Genomic DNA, 19,045 nt, shown 5'->3' with positions numbered 1-19,045 from the left:
GTGTGTGTGTGTGTGTGCGTGTGTGTGTGTGTGTGTGTGTGACACGCTTTAGCATGAAGCTCCAGACACCTGAGGAATGCCAGAATTTCAACCCAAGGCAGAAGTAGAATTACATCGTTAGTGTTTGTTCAGTGGAATAGAGGACATAGAAAAGAACAGATCTGCTTGCCCCTAACAACTCAGTCAATTCAAAGCCACTTTTAAAGCCTTATGTCAGACTGGGGTAGTAAAGTAGCAAACATATTGAATGAGAAGATTTTTGCTTTAATTGAACACCTTTTACGTAAAGGTTAGTCTCTCAATGTCTCAGAAGACCGTTGTTCATAACATTAAAAAAGGTAAACGAAGATTCTGGAATTACTTTTAATGCATAACACTTAAAACTGGAAATGCGCCGATCATGTCTTTCCAGGTCAATATAATTCCAAGCACAAAAATCGTGGATCAATCCATTTTGATAATGAATTCATTTAAAGGAAGAAAACATTGCTAGTTTTGACGTAATTAAGAAATTGGGGAGAATTTTATTGTATTTTTTTTTCCTGTATCTGACCTGGGAATTACAGATCAGATCGCAGATCTCTTACTGACTAATTAATGAATCTCTGCTTATGATTGGCTGATAAAAGACTTGAATTTGTTTGCATGATTTGACTGAGTGTCATATGACGTAAACCCATGTGAGATGGAAAACAATGAAGGACTATGGGGGGACTTCTGACCCCCTGATGGAGTTTTTCCTCCCCTGGCTGCAAAACACAGACAAAGACGGGGAGGAAAAGGTCTTAGCTGGGGTGCTCAGGGTCTGTGGGCCAATTATCAAGTCCAGCCTGTGAGGAAAGCAAACATATACACACACAGAGGTACATGTGTGCATAAAGAAAATTGATCATATCATTATCTTTATGCATATTCACAATATGTTTTCTCATAAATACACACGAACACATTCATCAGCTCAGAGGCCTCAGGAATGACAGCTTATTCTTCCTACCTGGTCTGCAGACTCTTGATGCGGCACAGCATGTCCAAGTGACCGGCAGAGTACTGTTCAATCACATCTTTGACATCATACGGACGCAGAGTCTCCTTAAACTTCTTCTTTGCTACGTGAAACTTCATGATCCTGCGGGAAAAGCAGAGAAATTTTCAAATTTCAGTCAAAAGAGGGCGCTCTGACCCAATCAGAAAGGAGAATCTGCTGCTACACCTCAAGGCTATAAAATAAAATGTATCTTTCCCTTTGAATGAGACATATTAAATCCAGTCCATTAGTTTGTCTACAATAGTCTGAGCACCTGAATATTTTCCTCCTAAATTTTCTAAAAGCATCGTGTGTAGTTGTGGTTGCGTATTTGAGCTGTGTGCGTGTTACACAATTTCTGTGAAAGGGTTTATTTACCTGTGGTGCCTCAGGGCTGAACTCAGAATAAATATAAGTCTACAGAAAAGAAAGGCCAGCAGGCAACAGAATGCAAACCTAGAAGAGAGCTCCTAGGTTTGGTGCTCTCTCTCCTAACCCAGGAGAAAAGAAGGTAGACAAAGATGAACATTAAGTAGATACAAAAAATGTGACACAATGTACATTTTAGGAACAAGCTCCTTCTTGCCAACATATTTGAATATTGCGTAATTAGTAAGTAAGGAAAATTCACAAGAAAATGTAGAATGTGGACAGAACCGTTCAGTGTGCACATGGTAACGGTGGGTATTACTGCAGCCTGAAAGCAACAAGATTCAAGGTTCATGCATTGGCTACACGCTGACTCCTACCCAAAGACAACTGAAGACAAGAATTGCCCCCAAAATCGATAAGAAAAAAAATGACAAAACGTACTGAGCAAAAATTCTGTCACCTTCTGAGTTTGCTGTACTTTGTTTCTAAGCAGTTAAGAGTTTTTTGTAATATTTTAAAGTGATCTTGAGAACATTTATCAGAGAAGCAGGAGAGAGGCCCATGGGAACTCTGGAGGAGTTGCCCAGATTTACAGCAACAGGATAACTAATAGCCTTGCACTCCACAAATTTGGTCATTTTAAATAATGTCATTGCTGAAATAAAGCCATTAATGTCCTGTTTGGAGTTTGTCACAAAACCATTCAGGGGACACAGTAAACATGTAGAAGAAGATGCTCTGGTTCAATAAGATCAAAAATTGTCAGTCTGCATGCAAAACACTATATGTGGAAGAAAACTGACATTACATTTGACCCAGAACAAACCCACCCACAGTGTTAGTGGCAGCATCATGCTGAGGGCAGATCTTTCTTCAGTAGAAGTTGGTCAGAGTTGATGAGAAGATGGAATAGGAAAAAACAGTGTATCCCAATGTATCCCATTGAAACATTGCAATGTTGTAAAATACATTTATGAAACTTTTGTGATTTCAAATACTTTTGCTAGGCACCGTTGTGTCTTTACTAATCATGCACAAGTTTGCATTGTTTAAAACCGTACTAACTATACTTCCTGCATATAAACTATGCCACGGAGGCTATACAGCCCCAAAAAAAGAAAACTAAAAAAAGAACGACTTCCGGTCATTTTAGTCCTTTGAGTGCAGACAATAAAGGGCAGCTGCTGGACCGCAGTGTGCTGCAATCAGGCTTTGTTTGCATTCAGAAAAAAAGGGGAAAGCATTAGCTGGATGGAAAAAGAAAAGCGTAATCTCCTTTGACAAACCTGACAGCTCGGATGACGGTCTTGACGGAGGGCAGCAAGTCTTCCACGGAGATCTCACAGTGGCAGCCCTTATCATCAAAGGCATCGTCCCCCGTCACAGCGGAGTCTGCTGCTTATGAAACAGGCAGAAGAGAAGGACTGTTGACTTACATGTACAATGAGCAGGAAACCTATGAACACAACAGCAGCCATCATGCACTGCTTGTGCAGCTGAACCTTGAAGTTACCTCATCAAGCCCCTAATCCTGATTTGTATATAGGTTCTGGGTCCAGGAACAAAGTATTTTGATGCCTCTTTATGTGTCTCATAATGATGACAGGAGGATTTAAAGTGATTGGAGAGGAAAAGAGGGAAGAACCGATTTTGAAGCTTCTGGAACTGCGGACTAGTTGTAAAGAAAAAGGCCTCTGTGTGCCTTTAAGATTTATCGCCAACAGCAGATCTGTTCATGGGCCTTCTGAGTTATGACATCATGGTGAAGTAAGCAAGGGGTCATGAGCTTGACTGCAGGCTCAAATATAAGGACTGTAGTAGTACAGAGCATGTGTGTGAACTCAAACAGCTTGTAGTACGGCGCATAAATATTGGTTTTGTCTGTAATTATGTCGCATCTAGAGGAAAATATTTAATATTTTGACACTGAGAACGACCTAATCAGCAAGATTTTGACTAACCTGGAATTTGTTTCCATTTAGCCAACTGTATGGCTCAGACAGCCCAGATAGTCATTGAAACAACACCCCATCTATCCAGCTGTCCAACATACAACAACTGGTGAAAGGGTAAGAGAGAGAGAGAGAGAGAGAGAGAGAGAGAGAGAGAGAGAGAGAGAGAGACAGCTGTTTTTCTCTCCTCAACTGTCTGTCGTGGTTTGGTACAGCAGTTGTGTTGGATAGGGTGGGGAAACAGATGAAATCAACACTCGGAGTGACACATTCTCTTACTGCATGCTTATACTTTAAAGAAAGAAACAAAAACAAGATAAAGCTTCAATATTTAAATGAATTTTAAACATTTTTAGGATTAAAAACTAAATCCATTACTGGATTTCTGCCGTCTGTACTGACAGCTTAAAAAGTCTGACGCCTGATTATGTGAAAAAGGGTTTCACAGCACTGCCGCATTTTTAATGTATGCTTATTTACACTTTTCCAACAAACAGCTGGTCTGACGTCAATGACCTTCCAACTGAAGTCCATATTGCAAGCAAAGTAGAACATGTTGAGTGTAACCAGGCAAAAACATTTGGCAATGAAAAAAAAATCATTAAAAGTGAAAGCAGGTGATTAGATATGAAATTTCTATCAACTACACCTAATTGTAGTTGATAGATACTTAACTGACTAACTCACAAACTCTTAGCTAAATCCAAAATGGGCATAATTAAACAAAACCAGGAAAGATGACAGCTGTGTAATTATATGGCACCTTTGATATCAATCACTACACAGACAGAAATCTTCAAATAAATAACAGAAACATATCTTGTCTTGGCACCACTCTATTACTTCATTGTCTTGGGTAGCTATTAAAACACATGTCTGGTCCTAATGTCTTCTTCTTTATTTAATCTTAAGTTGTTAAAGGATATAACTTCTGCAGATAAGATGTTAACTCATAAATTCTCCCGAATAACCTACTTAAGAAACAAAAACTAAAGAGATTTCTGCTGTTTTGTCTTTTTGGCTAAATTTAATATTTCAGATAATGGAATACACTTTTAATGTGATATAAATAAACCTGGGTAAATAAATAATAAATAATATTCCTCAAATGATGGTTCTATTTTATCAGAGGAGGAAAGCTATCCAGACCAATCTTGCCCTACATGAAAAACAAACTACCCTGGGAACTTACTTTTCATACTAGAGCTCTGTAAAGTGTGATGTTTTTTTTTTTTGTGCTGTTTTTGTTCTTTTGTTCTTTACGTTTTCTGAAGCATGAATCCTTCTGTAATTTCTGATTGGCACAGCCACAGCCAATGTCATAAAGCTCTCAGGGAAACATTCGGTGGGTGTGCGGTGTCACTGACCGTCAGTGGTGGAGCGGGACTGGCTCTTGAGCCGGAGCGAAGGTCTGAAGCGCGTGCGGTCGTTGAAGCTCCAGCTCTTTTGAACCTTGGCAGGACTGGTGCCCTCTGTGCCACTGTCGGCCACTGGAGAACGCCGGTCGTTCACAGAGGACGTCTGGCGGTTCTTGATGCTCTGGCCGCGGGGGCTTGCCATCCTCACACGCTCTTTGAAGCTTAACTTTTGGCTGAAGTTGGAGGACAAGTAGTTGTGCAGACAGAGGTATTTTGGAGTGTGAAAGAGAAAAAAGGTAATGATGTTGGAAGTGAAAGACGGAAAAACATTGGTTAATAATTCAAGCTTCAGCTCAGTAACAGAAATCTGACTCAACTTTAGGTAAAGTTTTGCTTATTTGCATAGTATTTATGTCATTTAGAGCTTTTTCTGAGATAAGAGTAAATAATTGGAGGGCAGGAGGAAAAGACAAACATGCGTATTGATGGGGGTCCTATATATAAAATGCTAGCTCTACTTTGGGATAATGTATCAGATGTGCAGTGATGATATAAAAGCATTTATTTGTTTTGAACAAATTAGTTAGCAAGGCACGACAGTGGACAAAGGAAAATAAAGTCTTTCCATTGCTGAATTTAGTTTTTAGAAAAGTAGAGCGTACTACACTCCAAAATCTCTACATAATAAAAAAATATTACCATAACATGATACTTTGTGTTGGTCCACTCAATGAACGATTAAAACACATTTATGATTGTGGTTGTAATATGGGAAATGTCTGACTCTCTCTCTCTTTCATGTTTCATACAATATGAAAGTTGTGAAACTTTCACATATTTCATAAACATATTTCATATGTTTACAAGGTCAGGGAATGTTTGAGTGTGCTTAATGCAGAGTGGTAACATGCAAAAAGCATGAACAGTGCAACAAACTCAAGCAGGATTTATTTCAATTGGCTAAGTGCAATGCATTAAACGTGGTAATTTTGGTTTTAAGAATAAAATAAACATATTGTCAGCAAATTAATTTAAAAGATCAGTACTTTGTTTCTGCAAAATTATCCAAATAGCACCATAAAAAAAGTTATAAAAGTTATAAAAAATACTTTTGGTTGTGGAGTAATGCATACTTTGTTCCCATAAGTTCTATTCAAGCTTGATTTCACAGGCAAATTTTGCAGTTAGTCATGGTGACTTGTGATCTTTTTCAATGGATTTGATGACAATAAAATGTGAATACTTAAAAAAAAAACAGCAAGTGAGGTAGTGCGTAAGTTCAATTTAGAGAAGTGAATGAAGAAAAAAAAAACGATACCAGAAAAAGCAAGAACATTTCACTCAAGAAAAAGCTCATAAATGTTGATTAATATACTAAATTTGCAGCTCAGACTGCAACCCGGCACAATTCTTCATCAATTTTCTGCATATAATCAAGCAAAGTAGCACATCACTCAGGCACATATCAAGGAAGGCTAATTATTATTTTAAGAGCGACACATGTTTTCCCGCAGCACTAGCTTGCTCTGGTCTATCTGAGGCTCTGCAGCCTCAAAAGGACACCCATGCACCAAGAATTAGTCAGCATTCCCAAAAAAACAAAAAAAAACAACACATCATGGAACATGGGAGCAGGGATGCCGTGTACCTATGTTTCCGAGTGGTATAACTCCTCAGTAGCTTCTGCTTATTACTATGAATTTTACTAGAAACCAAGGAGAGATAGACACATGATGATTTTACTTGATAGGTTTTTTTAAGGTGAAAAATGACTTTGAACCTCATTACCTTTCCCACTGTCAGAAAAGTGAGATATGAGTTACATAAATTTATAGCACAGAGAGTTATACTGTATACTACAAGTGTTAATTTCGGTTCATTACAACTATGACTTGCCGCTAACGCAGTATGGAAACCCAATGTTTAGTTTGAGATACTTGGAGAGTCCTAAGCACATATTTGTAGGCCACAACATAATACATTAGTATTCAAAATACCTTTTCTTTATCTTTTGCCACCCGATTTTATGTGAAACCAATTGTGATTTTCATTAACCTTAATCATCTACACCAACAGAAAACCACTTGAAATGCATTTCTCTGTCTGCAATGAATCCATATCGCACATGCTTCTGTTTCTGAATTAAATTACAGAAATAAATTAAGTTTATGACAAAAGCCCCCACCGAGAATAAAGCAACAGCGGAGTCAGTGCTGATGTTTCGGCTTCCCGAGCGCTGGCATTTAGAGGGAGCAGAACAGTGGCTTAGTGGAGGAAAATTAACATCTACTGCAGAACCGTCCAAAAAAAGGCTGCAATTTGGTGACTCATGCACTTCATGTCGATATCACTCCTTTAACCATATGAATTCCAGCAGGCCATGGCAACAAGTGCTTGAATCACAGCATGAGGTCAGGAACCTTTTTGCAGAGTCTTGTGAATCTCTATTTGTTTGTTTCGTTGTCATTTACGCATTGCCTATGTTGCATTTTTGTTCCTAACTGCATAATATTCTATGGATTCATTTTATGGATAAAGTAATACAGTTTCTGCCCTCTGTGTGCAGAGGTTTCTTGATCCCTCCTGGGCTTATTCATCCCGATGCTTCGACATATTGCGCACAGCGCACGATTCAGGCTTTTTAATCTACCTATTCAATGGCTTTCACATTATGAACAACAAATGCGACGGCATCTGTGCTGCTGTGGTTCTTCACAGACAAACATTTACTCTGTTTCATAACGGCAAACACCCAACATATTACATCACACTGGCCTTGCTGCCTTAATCGCTATCCTCCCATAATGATTCTGGAAATGCATCAACACCATTAATACATATCCTTTAGATAAATGTGCTATATAAATACATACAAACAAAGAAGAATAGCTCATAAAAAAATTAAAGGCTACCTGAGGCAAGTAATGGCTGAGAAAAAGACAAATATGTTTATATTCGTTTGGGTAGGGGTTTTTTTTTGTCCTAAATAAAAAAAAAAAATGCTTTTGCCGTTATTGTTTTTGAGACGAAGCACTAAACAAACAGAAGCAACAATGAGTCATTGAGCGCCTGAGTAAAAACAGCTTTTAGTGGACTAAAATATCATTACCCTCTGCCTTTAGCTGCTCTGATTAGATCAACTTTGTTGTGTCAATGCGGTTAACACAGCCTGGCTGAAAGTGTTTTTGTCTCTCCTGTTACTGCAGAGAGATCAATGAAATTCTCCAAACCTTCGTGTGAAAAAAGGGAGTTTTTATCGAAGCAAAAACAGTTTTTTTATATGAAGATAATGTATCATTGGAAGCAAATCTGCGCCTAATTAGATCAATTTTGTGACGTCTTCCAATGCAGAACAACTAAGAATATTTGGTAGAAGACCAAATAAGTTGCCTTTGCATTTTTGCCCTTTTTCACTGTAATAAATGCATTTAAAACATGCAACATAAACCATGCAACTTTTGAAAAATAATGTAATCACATGACAAGTCCTGCTCCATCTTTAAAAGACATTATTCTACCAGCATGAAGGTAATGTCCTCCTAATTGTATAAATCTTTTAAAATTGCTCTTTATGAAGACAAAAGGAGGGATTTCAGTTTTTTTTATTATGACAGCTAATTATTTTTTCAAAATAGCTTTTTATAGTTTCCTTTCAAGCTGCACTTGTCAAAATGAACTGTGCGATGTGCTGAATGAGTCATTCACAAACATAAGGAGTTACGTCTCCTGAGGATATTTAATCACTTGTACAGAGTATTTCCTCGTCTTCTGGCTGATATTAGAGTTTTAAAGCACATCATTTCTCTTTGATGAGGATGGGAAACAGTAAGTTGTGTCCTGTCAGCAGGATTTTTATTTCCCAGTGATAATTAAAAACAATGGGTCATCCTGCAATAAATGATAACAACAACAGGTTATTCGTTGTTATTTGTCAGATTAATAGTACTACTAGAAATATGATTATTCCACTGCCAGTTCAACAAAAGTGTTAAGAAATGATGAGTTTGCGAGAAGTATGACTGAATATAATGAGTGCTGTTTAACAGCACAGTTGGTTCCAATTAATATAATTGATGTGATCAAGTGACACATCGTAATCATTTCTACTCATAATCATATGTTTGTAAGACTCTGAACGCTATGCATTGACATGTTTGTAGTACTTTTAATTGCTGCTTATTTCTGCTTTTTTGTAATAAATACCACAAAATTTTACGATGAAATTTGAAGTTCATATCCCCCCCCCATTCTTAATTGCTTGATGATAAAAAATTTACATGAGGAAATACAGTTAGGTACAAGCTAAACATTGGTTAAAACTTTGACCAAATCAGGAAAAAAGTAGATACAAACAATGGCACTGATTAAGTTAGTAATATAATGACAATGTGCTTCCATATCAGCGGGGTACTTAAATAGTAAATCAGTATTTGCAAAACTTAATGCCTTCCTTATTCTAGAATAACATGACTGCAGGACTTAGCAGGGTTTGGTACCAAAGGTAAATTTCATCCAAGTTAAAAAATACAATCAATATAACGGCAGAAGAATCCCGCCTCGTTTGTAGCTGAATGTATTGATTGAGGTGTCTCAAATAATGGCAGCAGCAAGATATTGTTTTTTCTGATTGTTACAAATAAATGGCAGTAATGACTAAGTGCTGGGGCAGAAGGCAACTACACAAAGTCATCATCGGTCCTGAAATTAAATTTCTAAGACCAACTAGCAGCGAATCGGCAGTGAAAAAGGTACAAACCTGGTGGTTGACTCTCCCTGATCCTTCCTGGAGTTGGCAGATGAGAAAAACAGAGAAAAAAATATGAGAAAACAATTTATACATGGCTTCTCTAACATATTTTCCTAATTATATATTAATAATAATAATGCTGATAATAATAACAAAGCTCAAAAGAAAGAAAAATGGTGCTTTTGCATATTTTAGCCTAATGGAAAAGCCTGCAGTTACAGCTAATGATGCAGCATTATGAATGAATGAAATATGAACTGAATTTAGCCATTGGTGACAATTTCTTTTTTCTTTTTACACAGAATGAAAATCTTTCAGCACGCTCATGTCTGGAAACTAATATTATTATTTACTGAACTTCAGCACTGTGAGAAACTATCAACTGTTTCTCATTGAAAGTTAATATGGTGATAGTTTCTTTTTTTTTTTTTTGACATGTTTAAAAAAAGTCTATGGTAGTCGGGCTTAGCTGGAGATCTAATTGCAAACTAACAACATAAACGCATACTTTACTTATCTTCTAATGGTTCTTAAGATTTTAGTCCACATATTGAGTCTATTGATGTAGCACTGAAACCTAAACAGATTGGCTACTTTTGATGGTGCTTTCTATTTGTGGGGAGCTCAGCTTGTACTTTTCTAGTCAACATGACAAACTGGATGTAGACAGATGATGTAATTCAACACCTTTTAAGAAGCACGATGCTTTTCTCTAACAATTGATGTGATGTACTGAAACCAGCGGGTGTCGACAGCTGTGGTGTAGGGCAAAACCTTTGCACTCAAGATTTATTAGTGGATAACTAAAACTTGCAAAAACAACAATGTGTTTCTTAGAATCAGCAAGATACAAAAGTTTTTTTTGCTGAGGCACTGTTCCAGCAACTGCAGCCTTTACAAGTACTCATAATTTACAGAAGGCAACACACTAATTCCTGGCATGCATCTCAGAAAGAAAAACAATAGCAAAACACACACTAACTACTGCAGCATGCAAATGGGAAAAGGAATCAAAAAATATTCTTCCAGAAGGAGAAAGTTGTGTTTGTTCACTAGTCAATGCTTCTTTTTTTAAACTCATGTCTTTATAAATGCCCATTTTATGCTGTTTGGATGGTTTCTCAGTATTTTCAGGCTCCAACAATAGTTTTACTGGAAAAGTCAGTGAAACATTTGGGTGAACAGACACAGCTGAATAATAAATGGGTCTTTCTTTTTTTTTTTTTTTTTTTAGATATTAATGTCATAAAATAAGTTCTTGTTTCTTGCTTTAAGGTTTTTCAAACATCTTTTTATTGACACCATTACACGAGACAGACCAGAATTGATAAGAGAACAGAGGCGTCCAATAAATCTTCTACAGACGGATTATTGTTCCCCATCTTTAAAGGGATGGGTCAGCTTTGTTTAAAATGGGGTTCTGCAGAAAGACTACGAACACAGCAGACAACTCCCTGAACAATGGAGGAATGGAGATTAACATTCACCCAGGGATTTCAGATGCTGAGCCAGACAGAATCAATCAGTTTACAACATCCTAAAACAACTCCAGGCTCAAACTGCTCATAGCAGTTTATGTGACTACTACTTTAAAAACCTTTACAGCTCCATCAGTTTGCATTGGGATTCACTTTGCGTTCTTCTTCCCTTGTTAATATCAATCTCCTGTTTTTGTTTACTAAATTTTGGTCTTTTGAGCAACAGACACAGGAAGACTACTGTACCTTGTGCCGTTTTATTTTAAGAGAGCTGAAGAACCTCAAATTCAAAGATTGATTGGTGCGGTAGTGGTGAGAAGGGATTGTTGCTTGAGATTTTAGGATTCAAATTGACTTTTGGATGTAAGTTTAAGCTTATGCAATAAAAGACAGATGGAGGATCAATAATTATGGAGGGTGCATGATAAATCTGATAAGGGAAATATGTAATATACGTTCAACAGCAACAAAAGTAATTCTTTTTAATCAGAAATCCAAGAGAGAGTGTGACAAAAACACCAAATATAGACATCAGCTGTAATAGTTGTACCTACTTTGTAGGGCTGCAGGTATGCAGTGCCTTCAAGTGAGGCTTCCAGGTAGCAACGGAAACCGAGTTCTCATCAGCTGCATAACTACGCCAAACACACTGCATGCAGAATACAAACAGAAAACACCCCCCCACCCGAAATCGAGGTAAATACAAAGCAAAAAAACAAACAAGTAAATCAGGATCAAAGAGGGCACCATAAAGACGAGTGCAAAGTAGATCAGGACAATGATAAAACTAATGAAGACAGGTGATTAGTGAAAAAGAAAAAAAAAAGAAGAAAGAAAAACACACAGATGTGTCACACTTCTGGCCCCGGATGCAGGTCAGGCATGGATACATGCCTGTTGATTGGCAGGAGGCTCTCATAGTGCCGCCACGTGGCATCCAGATAGGGCCTGTCAGTGGAGTAATAACGCCACGCAGCCTGGTGTAACAGTGAGGTGCACAAGATGAAGAGACGACGTATGAGCAAAAGAGGAGAGCAAAGAAGAAAATAAAGCATGAGGGGACAGGAAGAAGTAAAGGGAAGAAGATTGGTGCATTTTTTGGAAGAATCTGTGTAAAAACAGATTTTAGAGGCTACCCCTGGGTGAAGATGGAGGCGGCTAGAGAGAGTGAGATTTACTGTCCAAAAAGATGGAAAAAAGAGAAGCTGGAGGATGAGAAAATAAACATGTTTAAAATCACATCCATTAAAATTCAGATATTAACGTACAATACCTTGCAACATTATTTTTCTTCTTATTATTATTTTCATTGTTTTGTCATTACAACCACAAACTGCAATGTAGTGTATTGGGATTTATTGTAATGCAGCTCAAAGAAATACAATATTTTGTTCCAAAGATGCACTTTTGGTGATAGTGCTCACACACACATGCACAGAATGGTGGAAGGACATTTTTTTTATCTAGTTTCAATAGTTTTCACCAATGAAAATAAAAAAAAAAATGAGAAGAGACTCAATACCTTGTAGAAACATCCCATTACAGGGATTGAATGGAACTGCATGCCACTGTTAGCAGCTCTTTTTTCATATACAACATATTTTTAAAAACTGTTTTCTTTCCATTACACAAATATGCACTACTTTGCCCTGGTCTATAAAGGAACGTCAGACCGGATTGATCCGGAGTCCTTGAGGATCGGTTCAAAGTTACTTTCTCAGCCCGCCGTTAAATTCTTCAGAGGTCATATAATGAACTACTTATTTGATTCAAGTATGCAAAAGCAGAGACACTTCTGAAAGTTGCAGGGCCCTTAAAAGACTGGATGTTGACACCTGTGGCCTAGCAAATAAAAACCCAATAAATATACTGAAGCTTAATGGTTGTAACATGACGGATTGTAGCGTGAATACTTTTGCACAATAATGTAAACTTTTGCTTCTCTTTAGTCAAACCAGTTCCAGTCCTGGTTCAGTTAATGTGCTGCACATGGTATTGAGAAGGTTTTGTTACCACGGATGAGATTTTAAAGAACAGATTCAGGAAAAGGGTCCCTAAGAAATTCAAACTTTACCTGGATGAGGTAGGCTGCAGGGTTCCTCCTCTTCTCAAAGTGCTTTTGTCTGTGCTGCTCCTGGACCTTCAGGGCAAAGCCTGAGCCCAGAATACCCTGACGAGACATGCATCAGTTGGTTCTCTCTCATATACACACAGATTTCAGTATTTTCCTCAAAATAAATAAAAAATATAGACACATTCAGTTCAATTGTGGTAAAAAGTAAGACATTCCAGTTGCTTTTGCCATTTTCCTGTATTGATGACTTAACTTTAAGTGTACAAAACCACACACTCCAATCATTAATAAACAAAAGAAGTTTAAGTGTTTCAAATCTGGTACACACAGAACAACAAATGCATCCAAAATATGTAAAATGAGAGGACATGAAGTACATATATTTTTACCATTACTGAAGGTAACACAAAACTCAGCACAGTCACAGTCCTTTCACTGTTTTCATTGGCAACAAATCCATGAAATAAATACCATATTTACAAAAAACACACAGAGAGGGAAAATACTTACAGCAGGCAAGGCAAAGAAGGAAATACCCAGTAGTGCGAACCCTGCGGACAGCATCCGTCCTGTCCATGTCTTTGGTGTCTTGTCTCCATAGCCGATGGTCGTTAGGGTAATCTGTGGCAAGCAAAAAATTATCAGTTTGTGAGAACATTCATGTGGTGTATCACTTTATAAATGCAAAATATTCTACATAATTTGAAAGTGTGTAAATTTAAATTTAAACACACAATTTAAAAAAATGACTTTTTTTGCTACTAAGTTTTCTCGCAGACACATTGAATAAGAAAAAGAAAATGAGACGTTTTAAGCATTCAAAGTAGTAAAACTACAGAGAAACTACATTGTCAGGTGAACTTCACTGCTCCAAGACATCCAACTGATATATTGGGCTGATGCCTAGAAACTTTCAGGATGTCTTTCTTTTGTTACTACTTTTTTGAACACTACTGGCATTTACAGCTAATTCCTTAAAGCTTACCGTGCCCCACCACAATGCATCGGCATAGGTGGCAAACTCTTTGTTGAACTTGTTCTCCACAAGGTAGACGAGGAACGAAGAGAAGATCAAAACCAGGAAGCCGATGTACCAGGCAGTCACCAGCTCCTGCAGGAAGGAAATCAGAGGAAGCATTCACATTTAACTGTGGCTAAGTAACAGAATTAAATTCATGTATTTTATTAAAGAAATCATCCGTTCCCTCACTTTTAAAATTATTTTCTAAAGACTGGACACCAGAGGTGTCATTTTTTTATTAAGTCCAAGTCGTGTCTGAACCGTTGAAGCTGTGAGAAAGTGAGACTTTCTACAGGCATCTTTAAAGTTGCTCCTTTTTATCCTTTACAGCTGTAGACCTGTTTGTCAGGAAATGTGTTGGCTTTCAAAATGTTGGCAGTGTTAAGATAAGAGCCTAAATAAATGTCATGACTTTTTTGTAATGCTTGATGCACTACCAACGCTAATTGCTAATTAAAAAACTTAAAGCAAGTTTATAATCCCAAGTCTGTTATTTTGTCTTAGCAAAACCCACTTTTACAGTGACTGCTCTCACACTAACAAAGTCATGTTGCCTAAGCTCTTGATGTATTCCTAATGACTCCTCACTGCAGGAAGGCTAGAAAAAGAAATCTGTGTTTGTAATTCCAGTTATTTAAGAAAAACTGGAATCAGCTAAAAATCAGTATTGGCAAGACAAAGATTTACAAAAATCTGGGATGAAAAATGTGTCTTAAAGTTTGATTTATGGACCTTTGTTAATAAGGATTTCATTTAACTTCTGCAGATGTTGTAAATGGTCTGGCACTATGAAATGTTTACTAGCACCAACCAACACTTTGCTAATCTCACGTCATTTAAAACAGTCATTTAAAACTTCATTTGCAGCTAAAAGCTAAAAAAGTAAATGTACATGTGGCAACATTTCATTGAGGTATCAAAAGGGCATAAATGCAGGCATGTGATCCTTTTATGAGTTATGTTTTTTCCTCAAAGATCCACTCGAAACAAATTTTGCAGCCGAAAGATTGCCCACGGTCAGAGGCAGGAGCGGAATCAAAGAATTTTTATAAGACGCGTCGTCATCTTGTACTCAACCTCGACCTGTTTGTGTAGTGTGAAACATTTTACCAGGAGGAGTTTATCTGAATGTGCCGCTTTGAAAGAAGCAAAGAAAAGCAGAAATGACCCGCTGTGGTTTCTACACAAATATGTCAGGCAGAAGTAAAAGAGAAAAGGTTTGTGTGGGCTGTAGGAGGTGAAGGCAGATGGATTATAGTGAGTCAAAGGAAAAGAGCAGGAAGTGGAGGGGAAACTGTGCTAGAAATGTTTTGGCCGGAACTCTGAGTTTAAATTTAACAAGATTTTCACATAGTTGCAACACATAGTTGCAGGATTAAAAGCACAAATTAAACTGGTTCCCTTATATTTTCAGATTATTGTTTTAAATAACTATGTTTTATTCATTTTTCAGGTGTAGATGTTGAGTATATGTACTGATTCATATGTGAAAGATCTCAGCGTTATGTTTCTGTGATGTCACATGACAATCTATTATTAAAAAATAGCCTACAATTATACTTTTTTCCAGTATTTCAAACTTTCTTTAAAAAAAGTATGTATGTACATAGAAGTATATATGTAGTATGCAGATGTTCACGCTCACAATACAGACAAAACTTCAATACAATTTGCAATTTTGCCGTTTTTACGTCTAACTAGTATTTTGGGCCTTATGTGCGTAATATCAATCAATTAAGTTTATTTGTATAGAAGATTTCAGCAACAAGGCAGTTCAAACTGCTTTACATCTTAAAAACATAAACATACAAAGTTCAGTCAACAATTGAGAAAACCGAATTGATGTAAATTGATGTAACAAACATCAATGTTTCATTTATTATGTTTGAAAAGGAGGCGGAGTTTTAGTCTTTATTGAGAAGAACTCAGTGTTTTGACTGCTTTGCAGTTTTCTGGAAGTTTGTTTCAGATTTTATGGTGCATAGAAGCTGAATGCTGCTTCTCCCCGTTTGGTTCTGGGGATCCAGAGCAGAACCAGAACCAGAAGACGTGGGTGATCTGGAAGATTGATGCAACAACAGCAGATCTATAATGTATTGTGATGCTAAGCCGTTTAGTGATTTATAAACTAACAGCAGTAGTTTAAAGTCTATTCTCTGAGCTACACAGAGCCAGTGTAGGGAAGGTAGAACTTGTTTGATGTGCTTTAACAGCTGTCTAAGTGAAAATTAAAGCCTGACACAGAAGAGAAACTTTTGGTTGTTTTTTTTGTGTGTGTATAACTTTAGGTTTAGGTTGTTATTTTGTTGTTGTTTTTTTTCTTTTTTTGGCTTATCGGAAACCTGACCAATCAAAGCTTTACCGGCAGTCCATTCAGTGTGATTCTCTTTGTGTTTTGTTTCTGCTGACCTTACTATGAGCGTACACCACGGACCCCAGCAGCTTCCAGGTCCCGCCTCTTCGGTCCATCCGAACCATCCGAAGAATCTGCAGGAAACGCAAGCTGCGCAGGACTGAGGTGGCAAACATGTTGGTCTGGCTGCCTGCCGACGACACCACTGCCACTGACGCGATCAGCACTATGATGTCTGGAGGAGCCAGGCGGGAGAAAAGGCAAAACACAGAAAAAGAGAAGAGAATCATTATAAAGAAATAAAATAAAAACACTTTCTCTGTCTTAATTTTGTTTAATTTTTCATTGGTCTGATTGACGCAATGTTCTTATTGCAACAGCTTACACTCAGCTGCTGGCATCCACAACAATACAATAACTTTGACTCATTTGATGCTGTAAGTCATAATGTCATCAGATAGATCTGCTGCTGGCACAAACAGGACTGCACAGAGCGAAGTAAAATTCCTCGTGCTCTGGCGCATATTGTAAAATGTTCTGCAAACTGTGACAATCAGATGCACAAACAAGATCTCAGGCAGGCAGACAGACGTACACAGGCATGACTCAGCGGAAGTTCACACAGAAACCACACGTAATAAATGCATAACATCGAACCCACAGACAACCGCTGCAGCAATCAGCTCCTGTGACTTTGTCTCTTGTCGTCCCTCCTCTATGCCGTGTCCCATCTCAGAGACATGCCGAGTGAAACTCGTACACACAACTTTTACTTTTTATATTCTCTTTGTGCGAGTTCAGAAGCAGCTTGAAAAATACATGTGTGTGGGAGGGGAAGGAGGGGGGACCAGAGCGCATAGTTCAAGACCCTTTGGGGTTTACATGGAGCACATAACCTGAATTACCCCATGTTGAAAAATAAAAGTATTTCTATTCTATTCTATTCATTTTCTGTGTTTTGCCACTACATAGATGCATTAGTTTGCTCAGTTTTTTCATTAGTACTTTAATTTGTGTGTCTGTTTAAAACTGAATACATTTCTGCATGTCACAGTGCAGTAGCACTTATTTAACACTCAATTCTAATGAGGTTTATTTGTATTATGCAAAACAGCAGGTGCAACAAACAATTCAAATAAGGCTCAACACAGCTAATACTACAAAAGGTTTTTCAAAAATGTATTTGTAAAAGGTCCCTTTTGATTACTTCTGCAGTCTGTAGATCATTCAACCACTTCATGAACAAAATTAAGTACAGGACCCTAATTCCATTATGACCAGCTTCTGGGAGTATTCCCGAGGAACCTCATCCCACTCTTCCTGGGCAGAGACCTCTGGTTCATTAATGTTGTTGAGTTTGTGTGCTGCACCCGCCCTTTTCAAATCCTGCCAGAACACTTTAGCGTGTTAAGTGACATAAGTATGAAGGGCAACCAAGTAGGAAATCTTCTGAAACCAAGCCGTGGTAGATATTAAGGCATGCTGTGATCAGTGCTCTATTTAAATATCCAATTATGTCCAAGCTTCAGCTTTCTCTAAGACAACATGACAATTTCTTCCAGGATTCCCTGATGCTAAATGGTGTAGCCACTGTTCCTTTAACTTTAAACTTGTGAACTATGCTCCCAGCTATATCTCTAGCTTTAGGGCCTATTTTAAACATTTACTAGTCTTTTACTTGTGTACATAAGACAATGATATCTTCTCTAAGCCTTTTGGATGATTCTCTTGACTTATTTCATTAAACATCTCATATTTCTGATAAGGAATGAAACATTACTGCCAGTAGTTCTGGTAAATGAGATTTTCTCAAGCACACTAATGAAGCTTCACTGGTTACAGATGAGCTGTGTCCAAAACTAAGGCTGATTAGCAAATGTGTCGTCTGCTGATAAATTCCATTCAGCGGATTGAATCATTTTTTAAGACTGAAATAGTGACTAAAACAGGGATTTTATGTCCAATAGGGATAAAATCTTCATACTACTAGATGTATTTATGGGTGAAGATAAAATCTTGCAGCTGTTAGCTCAATTAGATGAAACTGGAATGTTATTTAATTAAACTGAGTTTTGCGTAAACTCAGTTTGTGGACTTTAAACAATTGTATTTTGAATAGAGTTTATGTAAGCAAATTACATGGGTTGAACAAAGTTTTGACCTTTTGGACATGCATGTGAAACAGAAACCGATCAACAGGGCTTTACCTCATCACATCTTGTCAGGATGTTACATTGACTTAATAAAAATACATGTTTCTTGATGATTCTCCATCAAAGAAGAAAGTGAGAAGAAAAGACAGATTTTTACTTGAGTTTTTTTTTCTTCCAAAAAATAAATTCCATATTCATCATCGCTGTTGTCTTTGAGCTTCATTTTTCAGATTTTAAATTGATTTTTACCGTGCCTTCAAAATCAACTCTATTTTTTGCAAAATGTTTTTTGTTGTTGCTTTTGTCTTTCAAAGAATGATTTTATTTATTTATTTATGCCAGGTTTTCTAGAGGATATCAGTTCGGGTCAAAGTCTTTTACATATGAAAGGGCTTTCTGCAGCAGTGATTTTTTTTGTTGAAAATAAAACCTCCTAAAATCTTGCTTTTATTTTTGAACAGGGAAGAGACAATTTAACATGAAAACATATTATCATTATCAACTACAAAAAAA

General features: G+C 37.3%; 1 protein-coding gene across 4 annotated transcripts in view; it reads right to left on the bottom strand.

Annotated features, from left to right (window-relative positions):
- kcnq5b (potassium voltage-gated channel, KQT-like subfamily, member 5b) overlaps nucleotides 1–19,045 on the bottom strand; it is a 99,530-nt gene that overhangs the window by 6,381 nt on the left and 74,104 nt on the right. The window contains exons 4-13 of one of the 4 annotated variants that reach the window (XM_008406248.2): nucleotides 16,436–16,614; nucleotides 13,991–14,116; nucleotides 13,516–13,626; nucleotides 13,006–13,101; nucleotides 11,486–11,580; nucleotides 9,463–9,489; nucleotides 6,355–6,411; nucleotides 4,716–4,939; nucleotides 2,683–2,794; nucleotides 995–1,126 (exon numbers count right to left, since the gene is read on the bottom strand). In XM_008406248.2, the coding sequence (XP_008404470.1) occupies nucleotides 995–1,126; nucleotides 2,683–2,794; nucleotides 4,716–4,939; nucleotides 6,355–6,411; nucleotides 9,463–9,489; nucleotides 11,486–11,580; nucleotides 13,006–13,101; nucleotides 13,516–13,626; nucleotides 13,991–14,116; nucleotides 16,436–16,614 (1,159 nt within the window). The remainder of the gene's footprint in view (nucleotides 1–994; nucleotides 1,127–2,682; nucleotides 2,795–4,715; nucleotides 4,940–6,354; nucleotides 6,412–9,462; nucleotides 9,490–11,485; nucleotides 11,581–13,005; nucleotides 13,102–13,515; nucleotides 13,627–13,990; nucleotides 14,117–16,435; nucleotides 16,615–19,045) is intronic. The other 3 variants (XM_008406257.2, XM_008406265.2, XM_008406272.2) reach the window with 3 other exon arrangements.

This window comes from Poecilia reticulata, linkage group LG1 (genome assembly GCF_000633615.1).
Source record: "Poecilia reticulata strain Guanapo linkage group LG1, Guppy_female_1.0+MT, whole genome shotgun sequence".
NCBI lineage: Eukaryota > Metazoa > Chordata > Actinopteri > Cyprinodontiformes > Poeciliidae > Poecilia > Poecilia reticulata.
The sequence above is the reverse complement of the archived record's forward strand: the minus strand, read 5'-3'. Positions and strand labels throughout refer to the sequence as shown.